The sequence below is a fragment of the Prunus dulcis genome, chromosome 1, assembly GCF_902201215.1.
Source record: "Prunus dulcis chromosome 1, ALMONDv2, whole genome shotgun sequence".
Classification (NCBI taxonomy): Eukaryota; Viridiplantae; Streptophyta; class Magnoliopsida; order Rosales; family Rosaceae; genus Prunus; species Prunus dulcis.
Window position 1 is genome coordinate 34,817,608 of NC_047650.1, and position 10,658 is coordinate 34,828,265.

A 10,658-nucleotide genomic window follows, 5' to 3' on the forward strand; every position below is an offset into this window, starting at 1 on the left:
TTTATAATAAGAACCTGATTTTTTTTAAACAAATAACTAGAGTATGAGCCACAATAACAATACTTAAGACCTCTTAAGCACACAATTAACCTTTAATTATGTGAGTGTACATAACATCAAATCGATACTTTATATGTGGTAGCTTTGACCCCCCAAAAAAAAAACTTGATATGGCGTAGATATTGTCACTCATAATGTCTTTATGAAGAATAATAAGAGTAATGCTACTCTTATCATATTCTTATACCACCTTATGTGGCAGATGAAGTGAACAATCATTTCAATTAAAAAGTGTCAATAGATCATAAAATCAAATAAAATGTGATTGTCCACTTCATCTGCCACATAAAATGATATGAAAATGTGGTATATAAATATAATAAAAGTATCATTTTCTGAAGAATAAACATGAACAATGTTGATAGGCGACAGTGGGCACACCAAGATATCACAACAGCAACAATTCAAATTCAAATTCTGCAAGCAAAGTTACCAAATTGGTTGAATTGGCACAATCTATTCTCGTCTGGGTTATATATTATTGGTACCACTATTTGGTGACAGAAAGACATTCCAAAAGAATAATCATGATTAGAGTGAGCCCCAATATCATTGAATTGTGACCATCCGATGCGTGGACCATTTCGGTTGACCATCTGATCTGATGCCGACTTTAACTTGTGCCAGTCAATTTATGAAGGGCTGGAAATGGTCCTTCATATGCAGGGCATCATATCATGTACAAATCAAAGTCGTTAGGGATAATCAATTTCTTGGACCACAAGCAATTAAGGCATTTTAGTAGCCCATCAAAAAAAATTGATGGTCCTCCTAATTGGTGACCATGTGAATTCTCATTGGGTGTACGTACCTCCCAAATTGCCCTATCATGAGCTTGTGGTTGTGGATGATATGAAGCTTAGGGCAGGACCACAATTTGGGTTTGTTAAGCAAAGTGCATTTGCTTAAAGATGCTTTTGTGAGGTTGATTTGCCTAAGTAATGGTCTTTTTAAGATTGATCATAGAACCTAATCGCTTTCTTTCCTTCTTTACCAAATTTCTAATTATACCCATGTTGTCAATTTCTTCTTCGTAAGCCCTTAAGTTCATATTTCATATTTAGCCATTTTAATTATAATTTAATCAAATAATACGTCATTCGCAATCCTAAAAAGTATTTTATATACATATGATTGGATACATTGTGGATAGGATTCAAACTAGAGCCATCGTCCCCTAATTCTTGCATGTTTAAGTTATCTAGCTAAAGTTAATAAGGTTCGAGAGGTATGTTTGGGCATTTGTAGCTCGTAATATTTTGATATAAGCACCTACGAAAAAAAATTCTTTAAAAATTCAAGTAGTTATTGCATATTTACTTGCAATTAGAACAAGTTAAACCAATTGTAAAGATCCAAACAATTCTATTTAATTCATTGATATGAAATCATTCAACAAAGCTCCAATTTTAGATAGTCAAACTTATATGGATACCATATATAGCATTGAGATATTAAAAAAGCTCATTACATTAGGTTGGTGGGAAGAGGCCTATAGTCTGTGGCCTCAACTAAAGGACATAATGACATATAGATGTAGGACTTTGAACCCTTGGTTTGGTAGGGCACTTATTTATTTATTTAAAAAAACACAATTCATGTATACAAATATAAAAATGTAGGCAAAAAAAATTAGAAAGTAATAATAATAATAATAATAATAATAAATGGTTGAGAGAGGGGCTTATTGAATCGAGAAATCGGTTTGATTGTCCATCTTTTTGATATAATAATATATTTACTTTCGTCCAAATATATATATATATATATATATATCAGTCCCCTTCTATTGAGGGATCCCTTAAATAATTTTATTTGAGGGACGCCCTTTAGGATATCCTATATTTTTTTTTTCCAATGATCCAAACCATCTATTTTTTAGGTATTCATTCATAGATCATCCTTACAAAAAATTAGATAAATCGGAAACTTTTTCGACATCCAATTGTGTCCTACAAAATCAAAGAACACGGTGCTTCAAGAAAGTAATAAAATTTCAATAACTCAATTGAATGGTCAAATAATATCATATTCAAGTGATTTTTTGTAGAGATGATCTTTGAATGAGTATCTACAAAATAGACGGTTTGGATTAGTGAAATACAATCCGGAGTATGCCCTACAAGGAGTGTCCCTCAAATAAACTTATTTAAAAAATCCCTCAATAGAAGCTCTGTGTATATATATATATATATATATATACTTGTTCACTAATTATGGAGGTGATGGAAATAAAGGCCCAAAAGGGCCCAATGGATGCAGGTGGCCACCATTTGGGATCTGATGGGCCACACCGCCATTTGCAAATGCCACCTCTTGCCTTAAATGGGGTTGCAGAAGAAAAATAAAAAAACCCATTGACGTTGAAAACTCTCTCTCTCTCTCTCTCTCTCTCTCTCTCTCTCTCTCTCTCTCTGTGTTCATAGAGAGTGAAGTGTCATTGTGTGAAACCTAAGATTCGATTTGTATGTTGCTTCTTCAAGGCAATTTCGGTCGGAACAAACCCCACCAGCTGCTACAAGCCTACGGCTATATTCTTTGAAAAAACTGCAACAAACCCTATGAATTGTCAAACTCATCCACAACATCGTACCAACATGTTATGGCCATGCAATGCTAGAAAAAAATAACCCACGAATAATTATTATATTTTATTTATCAACGGATGGAGAGATTTAAACTTGAGGAAAGAAGTACCGTTAGACCAAGAAAAAATTAATAGAAAACTCACGAATTTGAGTTTACCTATCTTTCGGCGTTTTAACCAGCATCCGAATTAAATATTCCCACTCGGATCATTATGATGAAAATAATTGTGTCAAGTACTATAGTTTGGAGTCTATGGAGAAATTATTTTTAGATCCTTTATTTTTTGGGTTTCTCTTTCGTTTGTGTTCACATGCATGGAGATTTGAATCATCCTACCATTTGAGTTAAGGTTTCTAGAAAAGTAAACAACCGTAATCAATTAGAAAGATTTTGTAGATCTTATTGGATGGTGGATGAAAGAATTTAGCTGAAGCAGTTGTAATTAAGAGGGAATTTAGTCGAGGGCAAATTAATATGATGACAATGTCCTTGGGATCCATCCATGACATTTGACTTAACGTTTGTAGGTAATCACTTAGTTAGATCAAGTAGATCTTTCTAGATAATGATGAAAGAAATTAGTTTTAGTTAAGAGGGAATTTAGTCGAGGTCAAATATGCTAATAATTTAGTTTGGGATCTCCAGTTTCTACATTCACACACACTCATTAACAACCGTCACTTATTCATATTTACGAAGACAATTGATGCTAGCATTTTTCTATTATCTAAATCAATAACTTCGGAGTAAATATTAGATTCTTGAAGTCTAACCATCGGGAGAGTGTTATCTTACCCGAGGTCACCACCACCGGGATTGTAGTGACGTGTTTGTAATGCTTAATTAACTTCAAAATCAAGCAAGAACCAGTTTTGTCAACCACCACACCCTCATTTTCTCTAAGTTTGGGTATGATAAGTAAGATTTTGGGTGCATCCCAAGTGGTTAATAGCTTGCTTCATTTGTCTTTTTCAAGCAATTTCCAAGGTGTGAGAAATATATGCATGCCTGCTGGTATACAGTAAAACTCCATATTGCTCCATTAGCTCAGTAAGTGAGAGCTGTATCGTGCTGCTTTAGGAAAAAACACGATCAAAAGATTTCAATTATGGGTTGACTAATAATGTGAGCACTATATTTACTATATATGATGGAGCAATATGTCTTGATGATTAATAAGTTTCATGCCCAAGTAAAGGGCTATGATTAAAACGTGGGGTCTTTTCGCTTTCTGAGATTTTGATCATATAATATGTATAATTGGATTCAAAAAGTGGTGGTCCAGCATTACCTTTTTTTTGTTGGAAGACATTTTCTATTGAAATGAGCGATAGTATGCTAAATTCGCATACATTACACGAATGGTAAGACCCTAAACTCGCATACATTACACGAATGGTAAGACTCGAACCCAGAACATTTCCTTAAAGAGCAAATGCTCCAAATCACTGAACCAGTGAATCATTTGCAGTGGTCCAGCCTTACTTGGGAGTAAGAAATCATTTTGACAGCGAAATTTGCATGCCATGGCAGTAATAAAAATGGGTACATGATGCATATCTAGGTCCTCTACAAAAAGGAAAAGAGTAGGGTAAAAAAAGAGAGTAAAAGGGTAGGGTAAAAACGAAAATTGAAGTCAGTGTATATGATTTTCATTGTTTATCAGTAGAAGTCAATTTTCCATTGAAGTTGTCTGAAGATCTACACCCTTCAAAAAAAAATTCAAAAGAACAAAAAACCCTAGCTAGATTGAAAATGAATAACCACACACAAGGCTAGCTAATGTTAATCTCTCAAATCTCATCCCAGCCGCTCCCCCCCAACGCCCCCAAAATGGAAATTAATACAGGCAAAAAACACAATCACATGCATACACTCGAAAAAAAAAAACCAAATCCTGCCCTTTTAAATCTCTCACTGATCTCTATTTCTCTATGAAAAGTAATACCTAATTAGAGCTAGAGATCAATAATGGTAATGTACAAGAAGTGTACAACTAGTAGTTGTTGAGGTCCCCTCCTCCCCCCTGCAAAAACAATACCACCACACCATGCTTTCTTTCCCTCTCAAAGTTCCTCTTTCCCAATGCCCTGCAGCAAGCTTGCTTCTTGTCAATCTCAAAAGTAAAGGGATCATAGACCTAATTCTCACCCTTTTAATCCACCCCACTTCCCACATTTTTTTTTTTGGTTGTGGGTTTTCCATTTTTCTTTTCCTCAATTGGAGAAGCATGCCAACTTTTCCTTGGTTGCAACAATTTTTTTTTTTTTGCTTATGGAAAAAACCATATATAAAAAAACCCCTCCAAATGATCATTTGGTTTGATTTTTTTCTTGGCGAAAGCCAAAATCTCCATCTCTCTCTTTCTCTGTCTCCCAGCTGCCTTTCTGTGTCTTTAGCTCATCAAATCAAAATCATCATGGTGATGATGATGATGATAGTGGAAAAAGTGAACCTTTAAAGGGAGTACAATGCTTTGCCTCAGCTTTCCAACACCGTTCAATGTCCTCAGCAATTCTTTTGGAATCCATTGTGGCACCAAGTATTCCGCGTTTGGTGAACCCCACGGCATACAACCCACATTCACCTTTCCAACCATTTGGAAATGGCCTTCTAGGCAACCCATCTTCCTTTGAAAACATATCTCCCTCCTACAATGACACAATATTGCAATTAGAAAGCATAACTCAATATATAAATTAGGGTAAACTTTTATTGCCGGACTTATGTTGTTAGACAAATCCTTTTGAATTTAGACCACGTATTCATGCAAGATTCAACATGTTCACTAGTTCAGATTCATTTTCATTTGAGACAAAGAAAAAAGAAAATAGGGTTACATAGTAGTGGGATTTAAGTTGGTACCTTTAGCCAAATGGGTACATTGCTTCTGTAACCTGTTGCTAAGACAATGGCATCAAAGTTCTCCGTCCGTCCATTGATAAATTCTATAGCATGACATTTTAGCCTCTTGATAGCTGGACGTACCTACAAATTTAACAGTATAACAAGTGAGAAAATCATGTTTTTGTTTTTGCCTTAATTCCGGAAAAGAATTAGTGTTGATACATAAGGTCTTAAATTACTGTGTGACAGCATGTTAGACTGTTTGATAAGAAAAACAAAATTACTTGCTGGCATGAGTATTTCATGAAAAAGCATATCTAGGTGCCATCATTGAAAAAGTACTGGAAATATAAAAAGCCAAGCTTTCCAAAGACAAAAAAATAAAGAAAAAAAATAAAGTGAGATTAAGATTTGACTTGATGAAAAAGCTTAGTACCTCAATGTCTCCACTTTCGATCTTGGCCAGTGTACCAACGTCTAAGACCGGTGTCTTTCCAGACAAGTTCTTGAGCTCCAAGGGACCTAATTTGGGGCGGTCCAATCCGAGTCGGGAGGTGTTGCCGAGAAGAAGCCGAGACACAACCAGCAAGAGGCGATCTACCAGCCTTATAGGCAGCCACTTGAGCAACAACATGGACAGCCCAAAAGTTGATTTTCCAAGCATCTCTCTCGGTAAGACATGTACCTAATTTATTCAAAAAAAAAAAGAAAACCAAAAAATATATAGTTAAAATTACATTCGGAAAAAGGTCAAAAAGGCAATCAAAGTTGAACATGGAAGTGATGTGTGAGCCCCATTTATGTTGTTTGCTTTGCCTGGCTAAGCAACTAGCTAGCTAGCTAGCTAAGGACTGAGAATATTAAGGTTACTGATATTTCTTTTTCAAAACATAAAAAGAAAAGGGGAGCTTGGGAAATCAAAAGGGTATGCTGAGTTTCTTCTGACCAATGTTACGCATGCTTGGGGAGTCCCAAGAAAGTGAAAGATCGATGGAAATTTGTTTTGCCAAAAATGGAGGTTTTTTATATTCTTCTTGCTTAATCATCTTTGAGAAACCGTTGGAACTTGAAGTAATAAGTGGGTTGGGTTGGGGCTGTTTCTTTTTTGGACAAAAACCAGTCAATGGCTCTAACTGTCAAGAGAACTTGAAAGATATAGCATAGCAAGAGAGAACAAATTTCTGAAAATGGGTTTTTCTTAGAATCTAAAAACTCATTCAAAGTTTAAGTCTTTGTGTAGTGAAAAAGAGAGGAAGAAACCAAAATCAAAAACTCAAAGACTGCAAAAACCTTAGAACACTTTAATGGCATTTGTTTGAAGATTGAGAGATTGAGAGATTGAGAGATTGAGAGATTGAGAGAGAGAGAGAGAGAGAGAGAGAGAGAGAGAGAGAGAGAGTTCTTACTGTATCTCTAACCACAAGAGAAGGCCTTGCATTATGATTGCATAGATCTAAACACACCTCCATGCCTGAATTTCCACAGCCAACAACCAAAACTTTCTTCTCTCTAAACTCTTCACCACTTTTGTACGAACTTGTGTGCCTAATAGGCCCTCCAAACTCAGCCATTCCCTCGAGCTTAGGCACCACCGCCTCGGCATTCTCACCGGTAGCAGCAATCAACCACCGACACACATACTCCGTCTCATCGCAGCCCTTGGCTCCGGTGGTCCTCACGCGCCAAAACCCGAGCTTGGAATCAAACTCGGCACTGGCCACGGCCTCATTGAACCGTGGCCTAATGTCGAACTTGGTAGCATAATCTTCAAGGTACTGAATGAATTGCTGCTTTGTAGGGTAAGTGGGGAAATCATTGGGAAAAGGCATGAAGGGAAGCTCACAAAATTGCTTAGGCAAGTGAAGTCGAAGGCGATCGTAGGTCTTGAGCTGCCACAAGGAGGCTATGCAATTGGATCTCTCTAGGATCACACTTGGTACACCTTTTAATTGGAGGCATGCGGCTGTAGCAAGCCCTGATGGACCTGCACCTACGATCACCGGCCCGGGAACACACACTACGATTCGGGGCGATGGCGATGGCGATGGTGACGATGATGATGATGATGATGATGATGATGATGATGATGATGATGATGATGATGGAGATGATGGTGGTGATGGTGATGGTGATGAGGAGGAAGAGGAAGAGCAGGAGGAGGAGGAGGACTTGCTCTTCATTTTTTCAATGAAAATAGGATCATGGGCTTGCTTGCCTTGTATTTCTCTTGTGTTGTAGTAAGCCATGGACATATGTGACAACATGTAACAAAATTATTAATGCAAGAAGAGAAGAGAAGAAATGAAAAGTTGAGGCAGAGGAGTTGAGTGGTCTAAGAGAAAGAATAGAAGTGAGAGGAGCCCATTTGGGAGAGGGAGAGGGGGGGAGGTGTTTTTGTGTGTGTGATTTTAGTCCAAGTTTTTGAGTGTTTTTATGAGGGATTAAGGTGGAGATTATGGGAACAGAGTTAGTGGCGAAATGTTTCTCTCTTTCTCTCTCTCTTATCAAGGAAAGATTAGGCTTGGGAGAGAATAATTCCTTGAATTTTGGAGTGGATTAAGAGGGTCTTATCCATTTGTGAGAATGAGTAATTCGTTTTTTTCTAATCTTAATTTTCTGTGTGTTGTTCAATGGGGTGTTTAAGCGGAGGAATGAGCTACAACTACGGGACTAATTCAGCATTCAACACAATGAGAGAGAGAGAGAGAGAGAGAGAGAGAGATGGTGATATGTCTCTATTTATATTCCTTATTGTTCTAACACAAGAATTTATATGAGGAAAGGCTAAGTGCTAAAGAGAAGTCATGCAAGTGGGGGCATGATATATTAATATTAACATTATAAAAACATTCTTTTAAAAAATATATTTTCTTATCCTACAGAGTTCAATTTGAAACATTATTCATGAAAATTGATTATTGTTTGAATGCGTAAGTTTTTTAGCGTGACACATAAAATTAACAATTTATTCATTTATCGTTAAGATTAATAAAATTATTTTAAAAAAATTTCTTAAAAGACAGAAATTCATTAATGAAATCCTCAAATAATTTGAATTAGGATAAGTGGTCATGAATCTAGATGATTAAGCGAGTGAATTATTGAGATTGGATGATACGGATCGGACCGACTTGGCTTGGGCCTCGGGCGGGTGGCATATGAATTGTAACCCAGATGTCATCCACATTACCTTGGGATATTTTTAGATGCTGTGGTTGATTTGTAATCATGCAAATTAAAGTAGCCTTCAGCTGGTAGCTATAAACAAAAAAGAGGTTTTGGATAAATAATAATTAAACTCAAATTTTTGAAAATGATAATCTTTTTTTTTTTCCTGCCAAAAAAGAAAGAAAAATAAATATTTTGAAATTCCTGTATTTGGATTGGGGAGTTAGCTAGAAAATTTCAAGCATGTCGAATTATTTAGAACTCTATAGAATTTGGATGACTCTTTTTTTTTTCTTTTTTTTTTTAAAATTGTTAAAAATTATAGTTTTATTTAATACTGAAACGGTAGTAGGCTTGTCATTTTATTGGTGTCCATATAATTTTAATGTGGTAAACAACAACATGATGGCAGTAGTGACGACAATGAAGGTTGTGCTTACGTGTCATCCTATTGAATTTGGGAAATATGTTTTTTTTATAAAATTTTTAATACAAGCGGTTTAGGTAGAGGGTTTTTCTCACACACACTATTAATGTGCCATGAAGGTTCGAAACTGAGACCTCTAATCTGCAAATCAAGACTTTTTTCACTTGATTAGACCCTTTTGGTGGAAAATATACTTTTGACTTAGAGCATTATTACTTTTCAGTTTTGGCCTAAACTTATTTTGTGAAATTCACATGGGACATATTAATGGGAGAGAGAATTGGGGGAAAAAGGTTGAAAAATTACGGCTGGTTGTTATTGTTGTGGAAAATATATAGCCTGGTAGTTAGTGATAGTCAGAAGATAGAAGTCAAAGGGTGTCTGAGGTTGAAAACGAAGGATACTTAAAAGCCATGTGTGCATGACCATAAAAACTAATTTCTAACTTCTTCAAGGGTAAGGCATGTTTACTAAATCATAATTGAATTGGAAGGATGAATTGAATTAAGGAGGAATTAGATTGAGGAGAATTAGATTCTGGATTTCTATTGAAGTTGTTTACTAAACTATATGGATCGAGGGGAGTTAGATTTCAGATTCCTATTGAAGTTGTTTGCTAAACCATATGGAATTGGGGTAGGAGTGATGCTAATTACTAAAATGTTCTATGAGTGATGCTAATTACTAAAATGTTCTCGTTGTTGGGTTAAAGTATATGGCAAATTTGAAATTTTGAAATTTGTGTGAGGATATAATAAGTAAAAAAGATGAATTCCTAATAGATTAGTTTTCTCTAGGAATTAGAATACCACTTCCCACTAAGAGTTGAATTCCTCCAAAATCAAGAATTGGATTCCTAATTTTGTGTGGGTCTCACTTATTTTTCAATTCCTTGATGTGAAGTAAACGCACGAATCCTCTATAGATGGAATTCAATTCTTGATGAGAATTCCAATTCCTTATTAGTAAACATACCATAAAAGTATCAGTTTTTTAGATAAGTTATTTACTGCCCAACACAAAGTTATTGATGCAAAAACCAAATTCTTGTTGCGTTACTTGACCTAGAAGAGTAATGTTAAACGAGGTTTTAAGTTCGAATTTTCTATTTTCATTGATAAAACAAAATACCATCATATTTTATGTTGAAAAATAAGAATCATCATGTTGATAAAAAATATATATATATATATAATAAAAAAGAGCCGAAAATACATGCATGAAGACCTAGCTATTTTCCTCAGACGATAAAACATTGTAGCTAGCAAGCTAGCCTATGTCCAAGCATGCATACCTAATCATTGGAAAATATCAACGAACTAAGAGCTTTGTGGAAAAGAGGCCCATACAATTATTAATGACTTGGACGTACGAATTAGATGGCCACCTTTGAGAGACAATGTAGGTGGTTATCGACTTCTCTTCAAAACAAATCATATCGACACTCATTGGTGACATGAAGTATGAACTTCCTGGTTCAATGGAAGTAGATTCTTCGTCTTCTAATCCCCTCAGTGCTCGATTTATCTGTCCCACTCAAAATTTCCATTGAAATGATGTCTTTATT

At 35.6% G+C, this 10,658-nt stretch overlaps 1 protein-coding gene across 1 annotated transcript; it reads right to left on the reverse strand.

The window, feature by feature from the left end:
* Positions 1–4,504: 4,504 nt before the first annotated feature.
* On the reverse strand, positions 4,505–8,144 carry LOC117617864 (indole-3-pyruvate monooxygenase YUCCA6). The gene is made up of 4 exons (XM_034347504.1): positions 6,903–8,144; positions 5,933–6,181; positions 5,515–5,637; positions 4,505–5,300 (listed from the first exon to the last, which is right to left on the reverse strand). The coding sequence occupies exons 1-4, from the start codon at positions 7,758–7,760 to the stop codon at positions 5,067–5,069; spliced, it is 1,464 nt and encodes a 487-aa protein (XP_034203395.1). The 5' UTR covers positions 7,761–8,144; the 3' UTR covers positions 4,505–5,066.
* Between the last annotated feature and the right edge of the window lie 2,514 nt (positions 8,145–10,658).

What these genes read in the sequence shown, in the direction of transcription:
- LOC117617864 (XM_034347504.1), bottom strand. Translation starts at nt 7,760, where the DNA reads ATGTTGTCACATATGTCCATGGCTTACTACAACACAAGAGAAATACAA. An exon ending in TCGAAAGTGGAGACATTGAG is followed by an intron (nt 5,638 to 5,932) that starts GTACTAAGCTTT and finishes TTAAATTTGTAG; the next exon opens with GTACGTCCAGCTATCAAGAG. An exon ending in ATGTACCCATTTGGCTAAAG is followed by an intron (nt 5,301 to 5,514) that starts GTACCAACTTAA and finishes GTGTCATTGTAG; the next exon opens with GAGGGAGATATGTTTTCAAA.